Below are 25,902 nucleotides of genomic sequence, written 5' to 3' on the forward strand. Positions count from 1 at the left end.
TTGATATACATTGATTGGTACTGCAGCTTACACTATATTTAGATACTTCAAATACTGCCTGAGACACCTTTGCGATTTGTCTGCGTACTCAATAAATGGTGAAACACTATTTGTGATGGTGTTCTTTGATCGAAAGTATATATATGAGATGTACATTTGGAAAACATGTCTGACGCTCAGACTCATAGTTTGTATGAGTCAGCCTTTAGGTTCGTAGAAAAGTGAATAATTTAAACCAACATGTAGTATTTGAAACTCAAACGTGAACTTCACAACTGCTTGTAGAGAACATTGTATTGCAAGGTAAGCTATATGTGTAGGCTATGTCCCATGTATTGGCTAATATGTAGATGCAGCTGTGGTTTTTAAACCTCTATTCTAGCATACATGACACACATCTTTCTATCTACATGATTGAATGTTTATTTAAGCCTGTGGCTAGTTACATGAAATGAGACATACAGTGAGTGTACCAAACATTAGGAACGCCTTGCTAATATTGAGTTGCACCCCCTTTTGCCCTCAGAACAGCCTCAATTCATCGGGGCATGGGCTCTCCAAGGTGTCGAAAGCGTTCCACAGGGATGCTGGTCCACGTTGACTCCAATGCTTCCCACAGTTGTCTCAAGTTGGCTGGATGTCCTTTGGGTGGTGGACCATTCTTGATACAGACAGGAAACTATTGAGCGTGAAAACCCCAGAACTGTTGCAGTTCTTGACACACTCAAACCGGTGCGACTTGCACTGACTACCATACCCCGTTCAAAGCAACTTAAATATTTTGTCTTGCCCATTTACCCTATGAATGGCACACATACACAGTCCATGAATCCTGAATTTTCTCAAGGCTTAAAAATCCTTATTTAACCTCAAACCTGTCTCCCCCTTTCATCTACATTGATTTAATAAGTGACATCAATAAGGGATCATAGCTTTCTGCTGGATTCACCTGGTCAGTCTATGTCATGGAAAGAGCAGGTGTTCCTAATGTTTTGTCCACTCAGTGTATAATCACGCCAAAACATGATTGTGAATTCACTGACAGAGAGATGGCTAATGATACACAAATGTATCATTACATTTACAGTAGCTGGCTAGGCTAGTCAAACTAACATAGGCTAGATTTCAATAAATTGGCTAAATGGTCAACGGCGTCACCTCTTCATACGATCAAGACAATTCATATTGCATGCTGCATATTTCAAATGCACTCGAAGACAGTTATCTTATTTCAGTTTTTGGGAGCTAGGTATATTATCTCTTCCTTAGACAACAGCTCGCATTTTCACAAGAGGCTGTGTTTACATCTAGTTCCAAGTTTAGCAGTTCAGAAAATGTACCTGCGCAGACAGTGTTGAAATATAGTTTTTCTGAGAAGATTTGCAAGAATTTACAGTTGCCAACAAATATTATAGTCATCAAAAGAATGTTTTACTGTTATATACCAAAAAAATCTAACTCCTCCCCCAGCGGGGATCGATCAACTTTAAGTTTTTCGGCTTTGGCCCACCACCTAGTTGTGTCTGAAATTGCATCCTATCCTTACTACAAAAGTATTGTACTTCCACAAAAAATCTGGACTACAAAGAGCAGGGGTAGATTTAGCCGTGGGCTGATTTCTGTCAGAGCGGAGGGTCGGAACATAATTATAATAATTTGTACACAGCAAATTGACCCCAACTAAGCCCCCCCAAAAATGGTATTTGAAAATAAAGATTTCATACCTAGATTACATTGACACACAAACATTTTTTTTTATTTTATTCATGGGAACATATTTCCTAAAGAAAAAAAATCTGAATTCCTTATGATTTGACAGTATTTTTTTTTTACCCAAACTGATATACACACTGAGTATGCAAAACATTTGGAACACCTGTTCTTTCCTTGACATAGACTGACCATTTCAAATCAGTGTAGATGAAGGGGAGGAGACAAGGTAAAGAATAATTTTTAAGCCTTGAGACAATTCAGACATGGATTGTGTATGTGTGCCATTCAGAGGGTGAATGGGCAAGACAAAAGGTTTAAGTGCGTTTGAACAGGGTATGGTAGTAGGTGCCAGGCGCACCGGTTTTGATGTGTCAAGAACTGCAACACTGATGGGTTATTCACGCTCAACAGTTTCCTGTGTGTACCAAGAATGGTCCACAACCCAAAGGACATGCAGCCAACTTGACACAACTGTGGGAAGCATTGGAGTCAACATGGGCCAGCCTACCTATGGAATGCTTTCAACACCTTGTAGTCCATGCCCTGACAAATTGAGGCTGTTCTGAGGGGAAAAGGGGGTGCAACTCAAAATTAGGAAGCTGTTTCTAATGTTTTGTACACTCAGTGTAAATCATTTTTTAAAATATAAACTTTGGGGAGCCCCCCCAAAAAACACCTCTGTTCCGGTTTTGACCTGACCTGCCTTTTGCCGACCCGTGATATAGGGTGTAGGGTGTGATTTCAAACAGCCATGGATCTAAATGGACATGTTTTTAAATGGAACATGATACTGACCTGACATTCCTCAAAAGACTAATGAAATGGAATGAGAAGAGTGGTAAATTCAATCATGTTGAGATAACAACAGGAATTAAGGACAAGAGTGGAGACCAGGGTCGTGTTTAGCAGGCACAAAACAGAAACGTTTCAAAATGCTTCTTAACGGAAGAAACAAAAATGTGCATTCTTATAAGACAAGCTCAGTTGGTACGGTAGCACCTCTGCTCCAAAGTGTTTTCCATCAGTACTGTAACACTGTGTTGAATCAAAACATTTCACTACGTTATGGCCTACTGAACATGACCCGAGAAAGATGACCTGGGAAGGTGGACAGGAGAGGAGAGAGTGAGGAAGAGGAGGTGGGGTGGCAAATGAAGCCCACCTTGCGTTTGGAGAAACTTCCCATGAAGCTCCTGCCTAGACGCTTGTTGGTGCTGGGGTTGGCTTCGTCCCCTGTGTCAGCATCATCATCACCTTTGCCCTGGAAGAGAAGGAGCACACAAACACACACAATTCACCACCCCCTTTAAACATATTTTGTTGCCACAGAGACACCTGTTCAGTTCCAAAGTGATATGTTTTTGGTCCCACTTTCAAATGGACAATAAACTTGTAGAGGCTTTCTAAAAAATGTATGAAGCCACACACACGCACACACACCTATTTTCTTCACCATGTTTATTGTCTTCACATAAGCAATGCCTAGAGACTCATTTTAATGCTAATGTCCTTATTGAAATTGATTTGCGCTTGGTGTGTGTGTGTGTGTGTGTGTGTGTGTGTGTGTGTGTGTGTGTGTGTGTGTGTGGAGACCCAGTGGTGCTGTAAAGTGCACTGCTTCGGTGCCAACCTCATCATGCATGTGAGTATATGTGTGTACTGTTGCTTGCATTAGGCACCCTGGGTAGGAGGCATTGCCTCCTCAATCAGCCATAGCCCTCCGCTGCTGCTAGGCCACACTACTTAATGTTTATCATGATTAGGAGAGCAAGAGAGAGAGACAGAGAGAGTGGGCTCAATTACAATACTAAGGAAACATTCTACTAATAATGGGCATCTCTGCGATAAGAGAAAGGGGAGGAAAAGAACAATTGTCTCAGCGAAAACGAAAACGTTTGCCCAGAATAAGAGTATATAAGTGTTCTATAAGTGTTGCTTCTCCGGCTTGCAGTGGTACTTAACGAAATGTCTCTTTATATTACTTACAGTGGTAGTATAACCCTGACAGAATAAGTGTGCAGAGGCTCTCTTCTTCACTCCACTCACACCCCCGTTGGGTGTGCGTGCGGTAGCCTACATTTCTTCACTGTCTACAACAGACCTGGGGGTTCAAATACTATTTGAAATCATTTTAAATTCTGGATCTGTGCTTGATTGAGCATGCCTGTTGCAATGGAACCAATAGAAAAGTCCAGGCAGGTTAAAGCAAACACTCAAAGTATAGAATATGAACCCAGTTCTAGTCTACAGAGCCGTGGTTGTTACCTTGGAGGCTGACTGATCGGTGGGCTTCCCCGTGGGGGACAGGGTGGCGATGGTGAAGCTGTCTGGGTCCTCCCGGTCGCGGATCTTAGACTCCTTCAGCAGGTTGTCCAGCTTCTTCTTAGCCACGTTCTCTACCTGCTTCCTGGTCATGGATGTCTGGGAGGGGGAGGGATGGGGGAGAGAGAGTGAGGGTAAAGGGGGGAGAGAGAGACAGAGAGAGAGAGACAGAGAGAGAGAGGGGGGGGGGGGATGAGGGGGAGGAAGGTGAAGAAAGGGGGGGGACGAGAGAGAATTACAGGGTCTAAGTACAACCATATATTGCAACAAAGAAAGATATTTTCATTTTGTTCTGATTTACAAAATAAATGGTTGGTCAATGGTCATGCAATATGTCAGAGAAAAGACAATATGGACACTACTGTAGAAAAACATCTTGTAGATACTTTTATGTGGAAAAAAACCCTGATGTTATGCCTAAAGACTCAGGGCAAAATTAGAGCACTATAGGAAACAGGGTGCCATTTAAAACCACAGAATATTTCAGCATATAGCATTACTATTTCATTGGATGAATATGAGATTAGTTTTATATGACAATCTGCAATATTGTAATGTACTGATGTGTACTATTTGATAAAGAGTAAAGAAACAATTCTATGAGCACTGACAAATTGCATATTGGATTCAAACTATTTTGTGTGCAATCCTTAGGCATTGTGTAATATTGTTCATTGTAATTTAATGTACACTTAGTATACAAAATATTAGGAACACCTTCCTAATATTGAGTTCCATCCCCCCTCACTTTTGCCCTCAGAACAGACTCAATTGGTCGGGGGATAGACTCTACAAGGTGTTGAAAGCGTTCCACAGGGATGCTGGCCCATGTTGACTCCAATGCTTCCCACAATTGTGTCAAGTTGGCTGGATGTCCTTTGGGTGATGGACCATTCTTGATACACACGGGAAACTGTTGAGTGTGAAAAACCCAGCAGCGTTGCAGTTCTTGACACAAACCAGTGCACAAAACTGTTTGTTTTGCCCATTCACCATCTGAACGGCACACATACACAATCCATGTCTCAATTGTTTCAAGGCTTAAAATCCTTCTTTAACCTGTGTCCTCTCCTTCATCCAGTGGTTCCCAAATGTTTTATAGTCCTGTACCCCTTCAAACATTCAACCTCCAGCTGCGTACCCCATCTAGCACTAGGATCAGCTCACTCACAAATGTTGTTTTTTATCATCATTGTAAGCCTGTCACACACACACTATATGATACATTTATTTAACACAAGAATGAGTGTGAGTTTTTGTCACAACCCAGCTCGTGGGAAGTGAGATAGAGCTCTTATAGGACCAGGGCACAAATAATAATATAATAATAATCCATAATTTTGCTCTTTATTTAGCCATCTTACATATAAAACTTGATTAAATGTTTGAAGGGGTACAGGACTACACCCCTGATACCTCCTTTGTCCCACCTCCCACACATGCTGTGACCTCACCCATTACAACCAGCATGTCCAGAGATACAACCTCTCTTATCATCACCCAGTGCCTGGGCTTACCTGCACCCCACCATACCCCTGTCTGCGCATTATGCCCTGAATATATTCTACCATGCCCAGAAATCTGCTCCTTTAATTCTTTGTCCCCACCGCTCTAGGCGACTAGTTTTGATAGCCTTTAGCCGCACCCTCATACTACTCCTCCTCTGTTCCGCGGGTGATGTGGAGGTAAACCCAGGCCCTGCATGTCCCCAGGCACCCTCATTTGTTGACTTCTGTGATCGAAAAAGCCTTGGTTTCATGCATGTCAACATCAGAAGCCTCCTCCCTAAATGTGTTTTACTCACTGCTTTAGCACACTCTGCTAACCCTGATGTCCTTGCCGTGTCTGAATCCTGGCTCAGGAAGGCCACCAAAAATTCTGAGATTTCCATACCCAACTATAACATTTTCCGTCAAGATAGAACTGCCAAAGGGGGTGGAGTTGCAGTCTACTGCAGAGATAGCCTGCAAAGTAATTTCATACTTTCCAGGTCCATACCCAAACAGTTCGAACTACAATTTTTTTTAAATTACTCTCTCCAGAAATAAGTCTCTCACTGTTGCCGCCTGCTACCGACCCCCCTCAGCTCCCAGCTGTGCCCTGGACACCATTTGTGAATTGATCACCCCCCATCTAGCTTCAGAGTTTGTTCTGTTAGGTGACCTAAACTGGGATATGCTTAACACCCCGGCGGTCCTACAATCTAAGCTAGATGCCCTCAATCTCACACAAATCATCAAGGAACCCACCAGGTACAACCCTAAATCTGTAAACAAGGGCATCCTCATAGACGTCATCCTGACCAACAGGCCCTCCAAATACACCTCCGCTGTCTTCAACCAGGATCTCAGCGATCACTGCCTCATTGCCTGTATCTGCTACGGATCCGCAGTCAAACGACCACCCCTCATCACTGTCAAACGCTCCCTAAAACACTTCTGTGAGCAGGCCTTTCTAATCAACCTGGCCCGGGTATCCTGGAAGGACATTGACCTCATCCCGTCAGTTGAGGATGCCTGGTCATTCTTTAAAAGTAACTTCCTCACCATTTTAGATAAGCATGCTCTGTTCAAAAAATGCAGAACTAAGAACAGATATAGCCCTTGGTTCACTCCAGACCTGACTGCCCTCGACCAGCACAAACACATCCTGTGGCGGAGTGCAATAGCATCGAATAGTCCCCGCGATATGCAACTGTTCAGGGAAGTCAGGAACCAATACACGCAGTCAGTCAGGAAAGCTAAGGCCAGCTTCTTCAGGCAGAAATTTGCATCCTGTAGCTCCAACTCCAAAAAGTTCTGGGACACTGAAGTCCATGGAGAACAAGAGCACCTCCTCCCAGCTGCCCACTGCACTGAGGCTAGGTAACACGGTCACCACCGATAAATCCATGATTATCGAAAACTTCAACAAGCATTTCTCAATGGCTGGCCATGCCTTCCGCCTGGCTACTCCAACCTCGGCCAACAGCTCAAGGTACTAAACGATATCATAACCGCCATCGATAAAAGACAGTACTGTGCAGCCGTCTTCATCGACCTTGCCAAGGCTTTCGACTCTGTCAATCACTATATTCTTATCGGCAGACTCAGTAACCTTTCTGATGACTGCCTTGCCTGGTTCACCAACTACTTTGCAGACAGAGTTCAGTGTGTCAAATCGGAGGGCATGCTGTCCGGTCCTCTGGCAGTCTCTATGGGGGTGCCACAGGGTTCAATTCTCGGGCCGACTCTTTTCTCTGTATATATCAATGATGTTGCTCTTGCTGCGGGCGATTCCCTGATCCACCACTACGCAGACGACACCATTCTGTATACTTCCGGCCCGTCCTTGGACACTGTGCTATCTAACCTCCAAACGAGCTTCAATGCCATACAACACTCCTTCCGTGGCCTCCAACTGCTCTTAAACGCTAGTAAAACCAAATGCATGCTTTTCAACCATTCGCTGCCTGCACCCGCACGCCCGACTAGCATCACCACCCTGGATGGTTCCGACCTTGAATATGTGGACATCTATAAGTACATAGGTGTCTGGCTAGACTGTAAACTCTCCTTCCAGACTCATATCAAACATCTCCAATCGAAAATAAAATCTAGAGTCGGCTTTCTATTCCGCAACAAAGCCTCTTTCACTCACGCCGCCAAACTTACCCTAGTAAAACTGACTATCCTACCGATCCTCGACTTCGGCGATGTCATCTACAAAATAGCTTCCAACACTCTACTCAGCAAACTGGATGCAGTTTATCACAGTGCCATCCGTTTTGTCACTAAAGCACCTTATACCACCCACCACTGCGACCTGTATGCTCTAGTCGGCTGGCCCTCGCTACATATTCGTGGCCAGACCCACTGGCTCCAGGTCATCTACAAGTCCATGCTAGGTAAAGCTCCGCCTTATTTCAGTTCACTGGTCACGATGGCAACACCCACCCGTAGCACACGCTCCAGCAGGTGTATCTCACTGATCATCCCTAAAGCCAACACCTCATTTGGCCGCCTTTCGTTCCAGTTCTCTGCTGCCTGTGACTGGACAGAATTGCAAAAATCGCTGAAGTTGGAGACTTTTATCTCCCTCACCAACTTCAAACATCTGCTATCTGAGCAGCTAACCGATCGCTGCAGCTGTACATAGTCTATCGTTAAATAGCCCACCCAATTTTACCTACCTCATCCCCATACTGTTTTTATTTATTTACCATCTGATCATTTATCACTCCAGTGTTAATCTGCAAAATTGTAATTATTCGCCTACCTCCTCATGCCTTTTGCACACAATGTATATAGACTCTCTTTTTTTCTACTGTGTTATTGACTTGTTAATTGTTTACTCCATGTGTAACTCTGTGTTGTCTGTTCACACTGCTATGCTTTATCTTGGCCAGGTCGCAGTTGCAAATGAGAACATGTTCTCAACTAGCCTACCTGGTTAAATAAAGGTGAAATAAAAAAATTAAAATTGTTCATCAAAAATTGTGATTAACTCACCACAGGTTAATGAGAAGGGTGTGCTTGAAAGGATGCTCATAGCTCTGCAATTTGGGGTTGTATTGGAGAGAGTCTCAGTCTTAAATCATTTTCCACACAAAGTCTGCCTGTATTAGTTCTCATGCTAGTGAGGGCTGAGAATCCACTCTCACATAGGTACGTGGTTGCAAAGGGTATCAGTGTCTTAACAGCGCGATTTTCCAAGGCAAGAAACTCTAAGCGTAGTCCAATCCAGAAATCTGGTATTGGCTTCTGATTTAATTCAATTTTCACAGAACAGCTTGTTGCAATTTCAATGAGGCTCTCTTGTTCAGATATCGGTAAGTGGACTGGAGGCAGGGCATGAAAAGAATAAGGAATCCAGTTGTTTATGTCATCCCCTTCGGGAAAGTACCTGCGTAATTGCGCACTCAACTCACTCAGGTGCTTCACTATATCACATTTGACATTGTCCATAAGCTTGAGTTTGAATGATTTTTTGTGTGCAAACTATGATGGAAAGACTTGTGTTGTCCTTGTTAATGCAGACAGAGAAGAGCTCCAACTTCTTAATCATAGCCTCAATTTTGTCCAGCGCATTGAATATAGTTGCGGAGTGTCCCTGTAATCCTAGATTCAGATCATTCAGGCGAGAAAATACATCACCCAGATAGGCCAGTCATGTGAGAAACTCGTCATCATGCAAGCGGTCAGACAAGTGAAAATTATGGTCAGTAAAGAAAACTTTAAGCTGGTCTCTCAATTCCCAAAAAATTGTAAATACTTTGCCCCTTAATAACCAGCGCACTTCTGTGTTGTAAAAGCGTTACATATCACTGTAGAAAATACACGAGAGTTCAGGGCCTTGCTTTAACAAAGTTAACCATTTTCACTGTGGTGTCCAAAACATCTTTCAAGCTGTCAGGCATTCGCTTGGCAGCAAGAACCTGTCGGTGGATGCTGCAGTGAACCCAAGTGGCATCGGGAGCAACTGCTTGCACTCACGTTACCACTCCTAGCCATATCCGCATCAGCAGGAAGAATTAAATCCTCCACAATATTAGGGAGCTTGCCTGTCCTAGCCACTCGGTAGCTCACCATATAAGAATCTTCTAGCCCCTTCTTATTAACTATCTGTTGCTTTTATACGTCTTACTACTCGAAACTCGTCTATATTGTCGCTCAAAAAACTCCTGTGGCTTGTCATGTTTCGTTTCTAAATGTCTGCACAAGAGTGAACCCGCCGAGAGAGCAACGGTTAATGTGATTGGATGTTAATTAGTTAGCTACCTGTAGTTGACATTGTGTTGTTATTTCGCTGAACACTAGATGGTTGCATTTTCATTTTTGTCAGTGAAATGAGGCTACTCAGGTGAGAGAAAAAAACTCACCCAAATGTATAGCCCCGTTGGAAAATATAAATGGACTGTTTAAAAATGTGAGTAAAAAAATACATGTCAATCACATTTTTATTTGGCCATGCTCCCGACGGCATTACGCGTACCCCAGTTTGGGATTACCTGGTCTACACTAATTTAAGTGACATCAATAAGGGATCATAGCTTTCACCTGGTCTGTCTATGTCATGGAAATGTTCTGTATCCTCAGTGTATAGTGTCAAAAGAGAGCACAATGGAAGTTGGACCTGAAACCACTTGCATACTTCTACCACTAGATGGAAGAGTTACACCACAAACAAACTCCTGTCATCGGTCTCAACATGTACATAGACAATGTCCTGAGATAGAAGTCACTAACAAGTTTAGTCCTTTTTTTAAATCAAATCAGATGTACATAGCCAATAGCTACATTATCCAAGCAGTCTTCAATTGTTTCCTTCCACATAATACACATGCTATTTATCACACCTTCAGGACCACTAACTGTAATGGGGCTTAACGACAACTAGCTTGTCATATCAGTGAGGAGGGAAAGGAGACAAGGAGAAGCAACCTTTGAGAGAAATTGGGACGTATCCTAAAAATTACACCATTGGTCATGGTAAAGCTTCTCACTTTGACGAATGTTTCACACAAAAATAGAATTCCCTTGTCCCTTCTAACGATTCTATTTCTATGGTTTCATAAATACCAACGAAAAGATAGAGCGAGAGATAGGTACACAGAGGGAACAAAAGAGCTTTACGACAGAGAAGACGAGACATGAGGAGGGGGCCACAACGGACACAGGCTAATGCTTAATTGGGACATCATCAAGTACAAACAGGAACGGAAATCTTATCCCTGACATAAACATGCATTCCCACAATCACGAATGCACATTTACCAGCACAGATAATTATACAATAATAACAATGACAAACATACTGGGGTTGTTTCTAGACTCCAATTAGGAACAAACAACATCCAGCACAATATACAATACAGTATATTTCGGTCTGTATTGTATATTGTATTATTTTCACTATAGAATCGATCGACCGCAGAGATGGAGGGATTCAAATGGATAAATGGAGGGAGGAAGAGGAGGAGGGGCGGGGTCCCTACATCTCCGTTCATCAGTTTGCAGTCGTCCTCCATCTCGTCAGCGCTGTCTTCATCCGTCACGTCGCCCTCCTCGTTGTCCTCGTCGATGTTCGGCGGGAGCTTCTTGCCCTGGCGGACAAAAGTGGCGTTAATATGTGGGTCATATTTATTAGGCACCAAACAGAAGAAAAACATTCTGTATGAGGGATGGAATACCTGAATAAGATCAATAAGAATCGCACATGTTCATACTTCGTTGCAAATTGTTTTTCGATTGCATGCTCTAATGAAGTAGCATCAAGTAGCACCATTTCATGAGTTTCTGGGTAGAAGTTACCCGTAGGCCAGGTGTAGAATCATGTAACCCTCCTCAACACTCTACCTGAACCATTAGGGATGGGTAAACAAACTGACCTGTACTCCATTCTAGGACCTTTTCATCTGTATGCCAGTGTGTGGGTCAGTTCGGCTTTGAATTTTACATTTTAGGTTGAACTAGATATTCATAACATAATACTGTCTAATTCAGTGTAAACACCAAATGGGTTGTTATTGCTCAGAGGTGCTGAGTGCTATTAACATGGTGTGTAGTAAAGGATGTAGCTTTTTGCACTATATTTCCCCAATCTAAACCATTAGGCAGAAGTCCGGCTGAGTGCTAAAGGTGTACCAGCCGTAACAGCTACAGCAGCCACTAGGGACTGTTCCCATACCAGTATATCTGGGGTAGTGTTCAGAATGGTGTCATGTTGTAGATAGAAATATCATACATAAAGCTGACACAAATGCCTATTCTCCTTGACAAAGAAGAATGTCTATTCTACATGATACATTTCTATTTGTCGTGTAAAATGACACCTTCTAAACATGCTGTTAACCAGTAACGGTTTGATTGAATGACACAAACGGCCCTGCTGAGTAGCAGCCTTATACTCTACGAGAGGGACAGTTGAAAAGACAACGCTGATGGATAGAGGGGTAAAATGTCAGGGATCGATGCAGCAGTGAAGGATTGGTCTCCATCTTGCCGGTCGCCGGTTTTCCAAGGTTCAACGAGGGGATTGTTTGTTTGATTTTCTCAGCAGCAATCATGGTCAATAACTAGGTCCGAGGCTGTGATATTATATTATTCAATGGAGAGCCGCGTGGATTCTGTTCTGGCTTCGGGATTGGTCGAAAATCAATAAAGAAGCTACGGCTGCATTTAGTGTCATCGGACAGTTTCGCAAGCAGTGTGCACGCTGTGAGTGGAGTTAAAGGCCAATTCCACCCAAAGACTTTTGGTATTTGTTTCTTTAGTCCATTGTTGATATAGTTCCAAAATGTTTTGCATGTCAGCAATCAAGTTTTCCAGACATTTACCTTTCAATAAACAGAAGTCCAGCTGATATGATTAAATCATTCAGGGGGAGTTTTCCTTTAAGTGCTGTGTTCAACATCCTAGTGTGCTTCTGGTATGCAATGTTTTAGAACCATCATAAGAAGTGGTCTCTTTGGGGCCGCACACACACACACTATTGACAGTTAATTGAAACACAGACAAAACTATAACGATCCACAATCAAATGAGAAAATCCATCCCCTCAGCCAGTTCCAAACGATCATGTAGGAGTGATGTTATAGTACAATCACACGCAGCTCTACTGGACAGCTGCCACATGGCAGTGTGATGTGAATGCCAACCAGGCCTTGGTACTGGGCCTTCTTCCACTAAAGCACCTGGCATCAATAAACCCTCCTTAACTTCAAAACTGGCTGTTCTGTCTTGTCTGCTAATGTGGAGTTGATGGAGGCATGGATGGAGGCAGTTCGTTGCAGACATGCATGTGTCTTAGCACTCTTAAAAGGTTTCCTCTCGTTGTCTCCTTTCTTTAGTGATAATGAAAAGAAAAAAGCTGGATAGCTGTCAGCCATATTGATTTGGCCAGTCACGTCCTTTCAAGGTCAGAGTGCATTAGGGCCAAATCCACTTGGGCCAAATCAGAGTGATTCTTAAGCTGTCTGTCTGGGGAAGACGTGTGGAGTTGAGGCTGTATTTAGAACAGTGTGTTAACTCGCGCTAGGAGTGACCATTGACCCATAGCAGCCTGATGTGCCTGAAGTCAGCTACAGGTTGAACAATTTCCAACTCCATTTATGTAGCGAGAAGGAAGGAACTCAGGCGCCTCACCTTTTTTAGAAATTCATTTGCTTGTTTCTAATATGATGTATTGCTTTTGGCAATATTCCTCCCTTTCTGTAATGTGACAAGGGTTAGTGTCCAAGCCTGCAGGCTTTTGTTCCAACCAAGGATTCTATTTCAATAGTCCGCAGATCCACAATTCGCTGTATCAGGTGTATAACTGCTGGGAAGAAACACAAGCCTGAACACCCAGTAGATCTCCTCTCTGGGACCGATGGTGGAAAGAACCCTGGTCTATGACTGGCTGCTAAGAATAATACCTCTGTGTGTGTGTCTGGGTGTGTGTGAATATGCGAATGCAAAGTGTTTACCTTGACGAGGATCTTCCCTTTGAGGGTGTCTGGGGAGGGCAGGTGGCCCTGTTCGTCTGCCTTGACGGCCGAGAGGTCCAGCTTGTCTCCCATCACCTCCACCAGGTACTGGGCCATCTTCTTCTGCTGGGGGACGCTGCAGTGGTTCTCTATGGACAGGATCACTGGGTAGCTGACAGGGACAGACATGTGTTATCACAACGTCTGAGACTGGAGGACAAAGACTCGGGTACAGCCAGAGATGAAGCCATCAATCTATATCGTGTCAGACATCTATGGTACAGCCTTGGCACTGGGTTATCACTACTCAGACAGTTGATGACTAAGACATGGGTTTTCAATTTGTCACTAGAGTTTCAGTCCAATGTCATCACCTTCAACCCTCTGAAATGTGATTTTGAAGTGCCTCAGAAAATGACAACATTCTCTGAAGTTGAATACGTTCCTTGCTGTTCAAACAATTATGTACAAATAGTCTTGCACTAAAGATCACACAAATATGCATGCAGACTCACATGCATCTTGATTGGATTATCACCTACTCTGTGTGTGTGTGTGTGTGTGTGTGTGTGTGTGTGTGTGTGTGTGTGTGTGTGTGTGTGTGTGTGTGTGTGTGTGTGTGTGAGAGAGAGAGAGCGAGAGAGAGCGAGAGAGCGAGAGAGAGAGAGAGAAAGCAGGTCATGTAGAAACACATCGCTTGTTCCAGTAAGCCTGTAGGAGTGTCAAGCCTGCATTTCTCTGTCTACTAAGGCACACAACACAGCCCATCATAACCCAAGACATGATGGTCGCCAACGTTCCCTGTTCTGTCCTCAAAAACGTGTGTGGGTTAGACTGCAATTGCTATGGGTACTACTCAAAACACGTCTGGCTGTTCCTTTCAACTATGATCCCAGGGATTTGTTGTGTAGTCTGATAGATTTCATTCTAGTGGAGCATGAATTTGTATGCTTGCTTTGTTCAAGAAAAACAACTAAATGAAAGAGACTGAGTCACTGAGAACCACCTATTTGTTTTAAGGAATATTAGGAGATAATTATCTTTAATAGTTTGTGATTTATAAATGACTATAATAATTCAATAAATATAAATGTTTTTACCATGAGCCTTGTTCATTGATGTATCTAATGCATTTACATACCCTACGGTAAAGTAGACTACATCTGAATGCCATACTGCAACCATTAGCATAAACGCACAATGTTGTTAGGCTCGCTATTGCGTGCATGACAAAAAGCTCTCATCAGACCCCTATCTCATGAAACACCATACTGGCGGCAATTGAATTCAACGTCTCATTCCCACGCATTCTCCTATATAGGCTCAGGATGAACGACATGGCATAAGGGAGAGTTGTGAATTGAGATGAGGTGCGAGCGAATGTCTCAGAACCTCATTTTCCATGTGCCATAAAAGCCCCACTTTCTGTCAGGGGGTTGAAACCTGGGAAACTAGCTGATGTATCTACGGACAAAAGGAGAAAAAAGAGATGAAAATCAAAGCAGCGACACACTTACTCGTTTTTCAAAAAGGCGTACTTGTTGATGGTCTCGATGACGTCTTTGAAGAGGATCTTGGAGGTGAGCGTGTAGCCGTGGTGCACGATGGGCTCTCCATCCTGCCCGTCCCAGCAGTCCACTTCAGTGGAGGGGAATAAGAAGAAAGGGGCGAATGAGAGGAGCGACCATGAGAAGGGAAGGGCACTCAGACAGTTAATAGCCCTGGGTTACTACTTTAAACATGCTCTGTTACTTACTAGGGACCCATTACAGTCACTGACTGTGATGATAGACATAGTGAATTATGTAACACTGTATAACTTACTAGGGACCCATTACAGTCACTGACTGTGATGATAGACATAGTGAATATTTGTAACACTGTATAACTTACTAGGGACCCATTACAGTCACTGACTGTGATGATAGACATAGTGAATTATGTAACACTGTATAACTTACTAGGGACCCATTACAGTCCCTGACTGTGATGATAGACATAGTGAATATTTGTAACACTGTATAACTTACTAGGGACCCATTACAGTCCCTGACTGTGATGATAGACATAGTGAATTATGTAACACTGTATAACTTACTAGGGACCCATTACAGTCCCTGACTGTGATGATAGACATAGTGAATATTTGTAACACTGTATAACTTACTAGGGACCCATTACAGTCCCTGACTGTGATGATAGACATAGTGAATATTTGTAACACGGTATGTAACCTGCGTGTGTATATGTGCACAGGTACATGCTTTCTTGCAAACATGTATTTGGGTGCATCTGTTTGCTTGCATGTGTTTCTTTACACACAAATGTTTGGGTGTCTGTGTGTGTGCTCATGAGGGAGAGAACGGCGTCTTCCACCGACCCTCCACGCAGCGGCAGCCGGCCTGCAGCACCCAGGCGTACATGTCGACGCGGGACTGGGACATGAGCTGGTCGCCCATCAGGTAGGTGTTGTGGGACGAGGCGATGAAGTAGTTGCAGAGCGGCTGCGACATGTCTTGGGTCACCTCGTAGTGCTCCGGGTTGAAGATGTCCCCCGCTGGGCTGCGCATGTAGCTGGTGAAACCTGGGTCACACACAAACAGAACATTTTTTTTACAACATTTTGCAACTGAACATGAAAATGAACGATCCTTATTGGACAAGTCCAGGTAGTCCCCTCCCTGTTTCAGTCAATTTTCGTTCCTTTGGTGCCTAGCCATCAATCATGATGTGTTGGAGACATGTTGGAGACAGGGGTGGGATTGAGGGGAATGGGGCAGATGTGTTGAACATGAAAGTGGATCTCAGGGTGATTTGACCATGGTTGAGTTCCTAGAGGGATTTCCTTTGGGCATATAAAGTATCAATATTGTAGATGTATTCTGAAAAGAGAATATGATAGAGAAACATGAATGTGGTCTGTAGATGTTGTATTTAAACTGACAGTACACAAATGTTAAGTATTCGCTCACTAAAATGACAAGTTCAGACAATCTGAAGAGTATGTCTGTGAGTTTAGGGACAGATCAACAACAAGAAAATCAATGATTACAAGCCAACATTTCATGCATAATTTTTTTTTTATACAATACTTCTAAACTATTTGGATTTTCTAGAGATGAACAATAAACACATGTTTTTGTATAATCACTGGGGGGAGTTCAGGGAGTCTACATGAATAGGCTGTTGGAAAAGCTACATTTCAGAGCATGGTGAGACATTCAACATTTGACTGATAAAAGGTCAATCGAAAAGGGGACCAATAAGAGAGCTCTTACCATCAATACCCAGAACTCCCTGCTTCTGGTTCTCGGAGCAGGGCTCAAATTTGTTCACGATCTCAAGGCAATGGTCTTTGGTCACCTTGGTCATCTAACAAAACGGAAAAAGACAAACAAAAACACATAAGCAAACAGTAAGAAACGCAGATTGACGACAGTAGCCATAATTAACTACGTCTCCTCAAATCCCCCCTCCATAACAGTAAACATAGGGAGGGTTGGGGAAGTCCTGTTAATCCAATTAGGAGATGTCCTCACATGCGGCTTCTGTCCCCCATCCCTGTGCTGGAATCCGATTGTCCGCCCAACAGCTGGCCCTTTTAAACCGGCTGACTGGTCGATCAGATTCCCATCCATGTTGATCATCGTCAGGCCGTTGCAAAATGGGTGGGGGAAGTTGTTGAAGAAACAGACTGTCTCGGTGCCAGGTTTTTTCCCAGTACAGGGCTGCACACTACTAGGCCAATATGTTTGTGGTTAGCGCTTAGCACTGGGAGAGAGAGGCTTTGGCTAAGTGGCTTGGTCTACTTGTTGAAGGGGTAAACAGGATTTCGACCACAGAATGAGCAGCTAGCCAGCAAAATAGCAAATTCTCCCTTCTGTTGTGACACTTTCAACTGCTCACTCTCAAACATGAGGGATTTGACATCAAACTGCTTACTGACTGTGGTTTTGCTCCAATTCCCAATGCCTCATCATGAGAGGTTCAGGGCATTTTTAAGAAGTGGGTAAATGTGGATAAATGGGTTTGGCTTACGAGTGTGTAGAGTGGACACATTTTTGGCAGTGGTATTGAGGCAGAGATGGGAGAGTTAATATACACCACACACACAAAAAGGTGCCTGATGATGATGCTGCGGGCCTTCAACGGACCCCATACAATCCAGCTACAAGCTGTTCACTCCCTTACCGTCGGGCAGACCGTATCGGAACACGAGGTCTGATAGAAACTGTCTCTGAACCTGTTGGTATCTACAAGCAATCAGATTGTATCAGAGCATGAGGTCTGATACCAACAGTCTCAGAAACAGTTTCTATCTACAAGCCATCAGACTATCAGAGCATGAGGTCTGATACCAACAGGCTCAGAAACCGTTTCTATCTACAAGCCATCAGACTGTATCAGAGCATGAGGTCTGATACCAACAGTCTCAGAAACAGTTTATATCTACAAACCATCAGACTATCAGAGCATGAGGTCTGATACCAACAGTCTCAGAGACAGTTTCTATCTACAAGCCATCAGACTATATCGGAGCATGAGGTCTGATAGACACGGTCTCTGAGACTGTTGGTGTCTACAAGCCAACAGACTGTATCAGAGCATGAGGTCTGATACCAACAGTCTCAGAGACAGTTTCTATCTACAAGCCTAAAACTTGAACTGGACAGACCACCTGCACTGACTCGCCGCACATTAGCACACATGCACTCACACATGCCCCCACCCACACAGACAGATATACACTCATTCAGATATACACTCATTCACACACACACACACACACACACACACACACACACACACACACACACACACACACACACACACACACACACACACACACACACTTATTATGATTGCTAAATACTGCACAATTTAAACTTTCCCCCAATCCCCCCCCTTCCTCAAAACACATATTGGACTACAAATTGTGCCTTGCTATATTATACTTATGCAAAAAAAGATTCCATTTTATTTAGCCATTTACTTTATATTCGTATTATTTTCTTATTTCTTATGGTTGTTGCATTGTAGAGAAGGACAAACAAAAAAGTGTAACGGGTCGCATTAAAAAAGATGCCGCATAAAGGCTTCCTTCATTTCCCCCCCACTGCATCGAGGATAGAGTACACAGATGTTTCGGCTTTACAGGCTTCTTCAGTACGTAGGCACACATGTAGCCATCTTTCATTCATAGGCTAGGTTGTAGCAACCTCATGATGGTTGTAGGGAAAATGAGAGTATCATGTAGTAGCCAAAACCTATCGATGTTACATAGAATACGAATAACAGTCATCAAATTAAAATATCCATGCTCCAGTCATCCAATATCCATGCTCCAGTCATCCAATATGCATGTTCCAGTCATCCAATATCCATGCTCCAGTCATCCAATATGCATGTTCCAGTCATCCAATATCCATGCTCCAGTCATCCAATATGCATGCTCCAGTCATCCAATATCCATGCTCCAGTCATCCAATATGCATGCTCCAGTCATCCAATATGCATGCTCCAGTCATCCAATATGCATGTTCCAGTCATCCAATATCCATGCTCCAGTCATCCAATATGCATGTTCCAGTCATCCAATATCCATGCTCCAGTCATCCAATATGCATGCTCCAGTCATCCAATATGCATGCTCCAGTCATCCAATATGCATGCTCCAGTCATCCAATATCCATGCTCCAGTCATCCAATATCCATGCTCCAGTCATCCAATATGCATGTTCCAGTCATCCAATATGCATGCTCCAGTCATCCAATATGCATGCTCCAGTCATCCAATATCCATGCTCCAGTCATCCAATATGCATGTTCCAGTCATCCAATATCCATGCTCCAGTCATCCAATATGCATGCTCCAGTCATCCAATATGCATGCTCCAGTCATCCAATATGCATGCTCCAGTCATCCAATATGCATGCTCCAATCATCCAATATGCATGCTCCAATCATCCAATATGCATGCTCCAGTCATCCAATATGCATGCTCCAGTCATCCAATATCCATGCTCCAGTCATCCAATATCCATGCTCCAGTCATCCAATATGCATGCTCCAGTCATCCAATATCCATGCTCCAGTCATCCAATATCCATGCTCCAGTCATCCAATATCCATGCTCCAGTCATCCAATATCCATGCTCCAGTCATCCAATATCCATGCTCCAGTCATCCAATATCCATGCTCCAGTCATCCAATATCCATGCTCCAGTCATCCAATATCCATGCTCCAGTCATCCAATATCCATGCTCCAGTCATCCAATATCCATGCTCCAGTCATCCAATATCCATGCTCCAGTCATCCAATATCCATAAAGTAAAAATGGCCTCCCTCACCTTAAACGGCCCTGACCACCATTGATACCATGTGTATCCATTGATACTATGTGTATCCAGTACACACAACGAATAACATACACACACCAAGAGAGAGCTAGTAAACACAGTTAAAATGAGAAACTGAGGGGAGGCTGTAGCTAATGATGCCAGCAGAGCGAGGAGAGAAGAGCTAGAGACAGCCCAGCTGCATCCTGGCCCCATTTCAAATAAATCACCTCGCAAAACCGCCTCAATGCTTCCCAACAAAGTAGGGAGTAGTGGAACATCCAATTCCGTGCCCAAAAATACGACAGATTGGATACAATTTCCTAATTACAGCTCCTTTTCTGTCTCTTTTTCACAGCAGAACCATATTACATTTTATCCCCTGAAGCCTTTAGAAGTTCATTTGAAGTGATACTGCTAATTCTAATAGCCTTGTAGGAGCCTGTGTCTGCACTTAAGCACTATTAAGCATTTGCTTCAGAACCCAATGGCAAATCCATTAAACGACTGTCTGTCACCTAGCGCAGGCTCTACGGGGTGACTCATGGGGGAAGATACAGTACATCCCCATTTAGTTAGCTAGTGGGCTTTGGGGAGGGTTTTGTGGTTTTTATTGCGCACAGGGGAGGGTAGTGTGTTTTTTCCCTGGTTTACATTTGCTCTTCTTTTTTTTCTTCTTTTTTAAATTTTACCCCTTTTTCTCCCCAATTTCATGGTATCCATTTGTTAGTAGCTACTATCTTGTCTCATCACTACAACTCTCTTTCGGGCTCGGGAGAGGAAGGATGAAAGTCATGCGTCCTCCGATACACAACCCAACCAAGCCGCACTGCTTCTTAACACAGCGCGCATCCAACCCGGAAGCCAGCCACACCAATGTGTCGGAGGAAACACCGTGCACCTGGCAACCTTGGTTGGCGCGCACTGCGCCCGGCCCACCACAGGAGTCGCTGGTGCGCGATGAGACAAGGATTTGCCTACCGGCCAAGCCCTCCCTAACTCGGACGACGCTAGAGGCCAATTGTGCTTCGCCCCACGGACCTCCCGGGTCACGGCCGGTTACGACAGAGCCTGGGTGCGAACCCAGAGTCTCTGGTGGCACAGCTGGCGCCGACAGAGCCTGGGCGCGAACCCAGAGTCTCTGGTGGCACAGCTGGCGCTGCAGTACAGCGCCCTTAACCACTGCGCCACCCGGGAGGCCTACATTTGCTCTTCTGCTCGTATTTTCCCTATAAACTATGGCTTGACTTACTTTTGATATTACCCTAATAAAGTTTAGAAACGTCTGGTGTGGTGTGGCTATTATTAAGCTTTAGCTACGGCAGGCCTATGATATGAAGGCAGTGAGCTCCGGCGCTCCAACGGACTCCGGCAGTTGAACTTGAGTTGAGGAAGACTGTTTCAGGCCTACCAGAGTTACTCCTATAATCTAACAATATAATGCTCATCTTTATACAAAATATTCAGATAGAAAATGAACGAATTAGCCTTATTTTGTATGGATCTATCTGTATAGCAGACGCAGTAGCCATCCGACATAAAGAAACGCATGTGGGTGACATGCCACCACATATCTCTCTCTCTCTAACTCACTGGGGTTAGGCCTAATCTTCCCTTCCTTTATATAGGCTCCATATATTTATACAAATGTTTATATCATACAGTGGACACCGAAGCCTATAGGCCTATGCATGCAACACCCTGATACATGTTCAAATCTCTGACAGCTGAACCGTGAGGTGGACAATTGTTGTTTTAGGAAAGTAGCCTACAAACCAATAAAGAAAATAGGCTGTACAGTTTTGCATAGGCTACACTTCGAAACACAAGGAGTAGTGTTTTTGTCATTTTGTCTGTTTGTCTGTTTTTAAGGAGACGTAAATGTGGCTCATTTGGCCAACATCCCTGCTTTATTGATGGCGCTGGCTGCACCAGGTCGGACCTGAATGTCCGATACATTTCCCAAATGTCCGGTACATTAAAATCTTCCTTTTCCTAAAGAAAACTCTGAAATTGTATATTGTTTTTATGAAGATTTTAGAATATTCGCATGAAAATCTGTCACCAATTGGATGGAAACCTAGCTAGTGTGCGTTGGTCCAGTGTCACTTTGATGATGCCTGCACATCATGGTTCACCAGCAGCCCCAAACATCGAAAGAATAAGCTACCAGCCAAACAAGCTTGTAAGAATAGCCCCTCATACTCATCTCTGTAATTCGTCTATCTATGTAATTGTATATGTATGTAGGTAAAAAATAAGAACCACAATGGAAATAAGTCCCTGACTTTATAGTGCAATCCAGGTCACTTTTAAAAATATTTGTGTATATACAGTTGAAGTCAGAAATGTACATACACTTAGGTTGGGAGTCATTAAAACTTGTTTATCAACCATTCCACAAATTTCTTGTTAACGAACTATAGTTTTGGCAAGTCGGTTAGGACATCTACTGGTTGCATGACACAAGTAATTTTTCCAACAATTGTTTACAGACAGATTATTTCACTTATAATTCACTGTATCACAATTCCAGTGAGTCAGAAGTTTACACCCACTAAGTTGACTGTGCCTTTAAACAGCTTGAAAAATTCCAGAAAATGATGCCATGGCTTTATAAGCTTCTGTTAGGCTAATTGACATAATTTGAGTCAATTGGAGGTGTACCTGTGGATGTATTTCAAGGCCTACCTTCAAACTCAGTGCCTCTTTGCTAGTCATCATGGGATAATCAAAAGAAATCAGCCAAGACCTCAGAAAAACAATTGTAGACCTCCACAAGTCTGGCTCATCCTTGGGAGCAATTTCTAAACACCTGAAGGTACCACGTTCATCTGTACAAACAATAGTACACAAGTATTAACACCATGGGACCACGCAGCCGTCATACCGCTCAGGAAGGAAACGCATTCTGTCTCCTAGAGATGAATGTACTTTGTTGCGAAAAGTGCAAATCAATCCCAGAACAACAGCAAAGAACCTTGTGATGATGCTGGAGGAAACAGGTACAAAATTATCTATATCCACAGTAAAACGAGTCCTATATCGACATAACCTGAAAGGCCGCTCAGCAAGGAAGAAGCCACTGCTCCAAACCCGCCATAAAAAAGCCAGACTACGGTTTGCAACTGCACATGGGAACAAAGATCGTACTATTTGGAGAAATGTCCTCTGGTCTAATGAAACAAAAATAGAATTTGAAACAAAAATTTGGCCATAATGACCATTGTTATGTTTGGAGGAAAAATAGGGAGTCTTGCAACACCATCCCAACCGTGAAGCACGGGGGTGGCAGCATCATGTTGTGGGGGTGCTTTGCTGCAGGAGGGACTACAAACCTGACTCAGCTACACCAGGTCTTGTCAGGAGGAATGGGCCAAAACTCAACCAATTTATTGTGGGAAGCTTGTGGAAGGCTATCCGAAACGTTTGACCCAAGTTAAACAATTTAAAGGCAATGCTACCAAATACTAATTTGAGTGTAAGTCAACTTCTGACCCACTGAGAATGTGATGAAAGAAATGAAAGCTGAAATAAATCATTCTCTATACTATTAGTCTGACATTTCACATTCCTAAAATAAAGTGGTGAGCCTAACTGACCTAAAACAAGGAAATTGTACTTGGATTAAATGTCAGGAAACAACAAACAAGTTTAATGACATTGTCAAGTCATCCCTTCTATACTGGGTAAGCCTACGAGGTAGGGAGGGATGGATTTTATTTTTGTCGACACAAAACCATGATATTGAATTGCTCGAAGTCGGTATGCTTTGTTGATTGGTTGTGTGGTACATTGCCACAGAAACCTGGAAGTGGCAAATGAATTGCATATATTTTGTCATTATAAATATGGCATCAAAATGTTGAAAATCTGATTTCACCCTAGCTGATCATTGTCTGCAGCCAGCTCTGATCATGGTGTAATGAACCAGGCAGAGAGAGTGAGCTCATCTGTGTTGGTCGGCGAATCCACAACCTTCTAGCTTATAGCTCTGGGTGGCACCGATCGTGCCACAAAAGCATGTTGAAGTCAATATCCACATCTATAAACACAGAGTCGCTATAGATATTGTTATTTGTGGTCGTAAACATTATTTTGAGTTAATTAGTTAATTCTATGAGGGGGGAGGGTGTTCCATTTATTTTACTGTACAAGGGGAGGGTCATGTGAAAATATTTCTAACATTGGGGAGGGGGTTGCATTTCTTTTTTATAACACCTTGAGTTGAACCTTCCCCTCCCCCCAGTACATTTAGATCTGTCCCTTAACGGTTGAAACCTCTTTGTCAAAGATTGGAGCGTCAGAATGTCAAAATTAGATTTTCACTGCAATTAAACAGTAATATCCCTTGCTTTTCCCCCTAATCTGTTGACCAACATATTTTTGACACATGGAAACAGGCAGGGGGGGGGGGGGGACGATACAATTTTCCAACAAGAGGATCATGTCGCTAACCATTATTGAGAGTCAAATCTTCAGATGTTTGCCTCAGTCAAGCCATTACAAAAAAGGGCTGTCACAGAAATGCCTTAAAGGCCCAATGCAGCCGTTTTATATCAATATAAAATCATTTCTGGGTAACAATTAATTACCTTACTGTAATAGATTTTTATTCAAATGGGCAAAAATGGCTTTTTACCAACAACCAATTTTTGGGGGGAGTGATCTGAGTGGGGAGGGGGAAACTGAAAACTAGCTGTTTTTGGCAGAGGTTTGGAAATCTCTTTGTTATTGGTCTATTAACCAATTTACCGCATGGTGATGTCACCTGCTGATTAGAAGGTCCTGTGAAGATTGTATTTCCAACCAGAAACTATCAGGAAATAACCCTGGCTGCAAATGTTTACACTGTTAGTTACATCAGCTGTAATAAGATACGAAACACAGGGAAAACAGAGTTTTGACCGCACTGGCCTTTAAAGGGGACCAACAATATATAAGTTAACCCAAACCATGTCCCCATAGATCAATCTAGGGATGTGCGTGTGTGTGTGTATATGTGTGTGAGTACCTCCGTGTGAGTACCTCCGTGTGAGTACATGCCAGCGTGCCTGCATGTTTGCACCTGTTTGTGCATCCGTGTACGGATGTGTGTGCCAGCATGCATGTGTGAGTCTATGTGCCTCTCTGCCTACCAGCCTGCCTGCATACGCTTCAACTCTACTCCTGCATACCTTCTGCTCCACCTCCAGGAAGCGGGTCAGGTCGATGCTGTCCAGGTGGTCCTTGTGGTTGCTGTAGGTGAGCATGAGCAAGTAGAGATCACGGCGAGTCGACATCATCTTGTAGAAGGAGCAGAACTCCTCGAAGTCCAGGGTGCCCTGGTTGTCATCTGTGTCTGCCTCCTGGGGAGAAGAGAAGTCACAATGCCATGTCAGGTCATTTAGACATAAAGAATGGAATCCTAACTTCCACTGTTTCGCAGTAGTTATTCAGTTGAGGGATGATTGTTATTGCATCCATCATGTGGCTAGCCTATAGATCCTAGACCAAATTATGTGTTGTTGTGAATGGAACGGTGTTGTGTATAGGATCACATTATTAAAAGTTCGCCTGAATAATATGCACAGCAATTAACAGCCACCAACACTCAGATAACTAGTCAGATGGAATATCGAGTTGTGTTTTGGTGATGTAATGTGAATATGCGCATGCATATTGTAGTTAGGTATCTGCATGCCTGCCAACACTCATGGCTGAAATGGTTTTCTTGTGTATGGCCAGCTCCATATGTCTCGCATTGCTAGAGATGGACCTGACTGCAGAGTGATGACGTGGGTGCTGGTGGGAGGTTGGCCTCCATGCACAACACACACACTTGCCAGTTCTGATACCCGGCCAGCTCCCAGCTCTTCAAAAACACACACAAACTTTCAAACTTCCAGGTCTCATAACTTTCAATCAGCCAGATCCCTGCTCTACACTGACACACACACACACACACGTCTCACACACACACACAAACACACCCAGGTCACAGAGTGAATATGGGTTTTGGCACAAGTGAGGAACTGACACTTATTTCTCAGTATGACTAGGCAGAAACAACTGACACACACACACACACACACACA

At 43.4% G+C, this 25,902-nt stretch overlaps 1 protein-coding gene across 7 annotated transcripts in view; it reads right to left on the bottom strand.

The window, feature by feature from the left end:
- plch2a (phospholipase C, eta 2a) overlaps positions 1-25,902 on the bottom strand; it is a 194,846-nt gene that overhangs the window by 32,992 nt on the left and 135,952 nt on the right. For all 7 annotated transcript variants that reach the window (XM_031803787.1, XM_031803782.1, XM_031803783.1 and 4 more), the window contains 8 exons: positions 25,003-25,173; positions 16,762-16,855; positions 15,864-16,067; positions 15,001-15,121; positions 13,484-13,655; positions 11,012-11,119; positions 3,979-4,134; positions 2,876-2,974 (listed from right to left, as the gene is read on the bottom strand). In XM_031803787.1, coding sequence (XP_031659647.1) covers positions 2,876-2,974; positions 3,979-4,134; positions 11,012-11,119; positions 13,484-13,655; positions 15,001-15,121; positions 15,864-16,067; positions 16,762-16,855; positions 25,003-25,173 — 1,125 coding nt within the window. The remainder of the gene's footprint in view (positions 1-2,875; positions 2,975-3,978; positions 4,135-11,011; positions 11,120-13,483; positions 13,656-15,000; positions 15,122-15,863; positions 16,068-16,761; positions 16,856-25,002; positions 25,174-25,902) is intronic.

This window comes from Oncorhynchus kisutch, linkage group LG24 (assembly GCF_002021735.2).
Source record: "Oncorhynchus kisutch isolate 150728-3 linkage group LG24, Okis_V2, whole genome shotgun sequence".
NCBI lineage: Eukaryota > Metazoa > Chordata > Actinopteri > Salmoniformes > Salmonidae > Oncorhynchus > Oncorhynchus kisutch.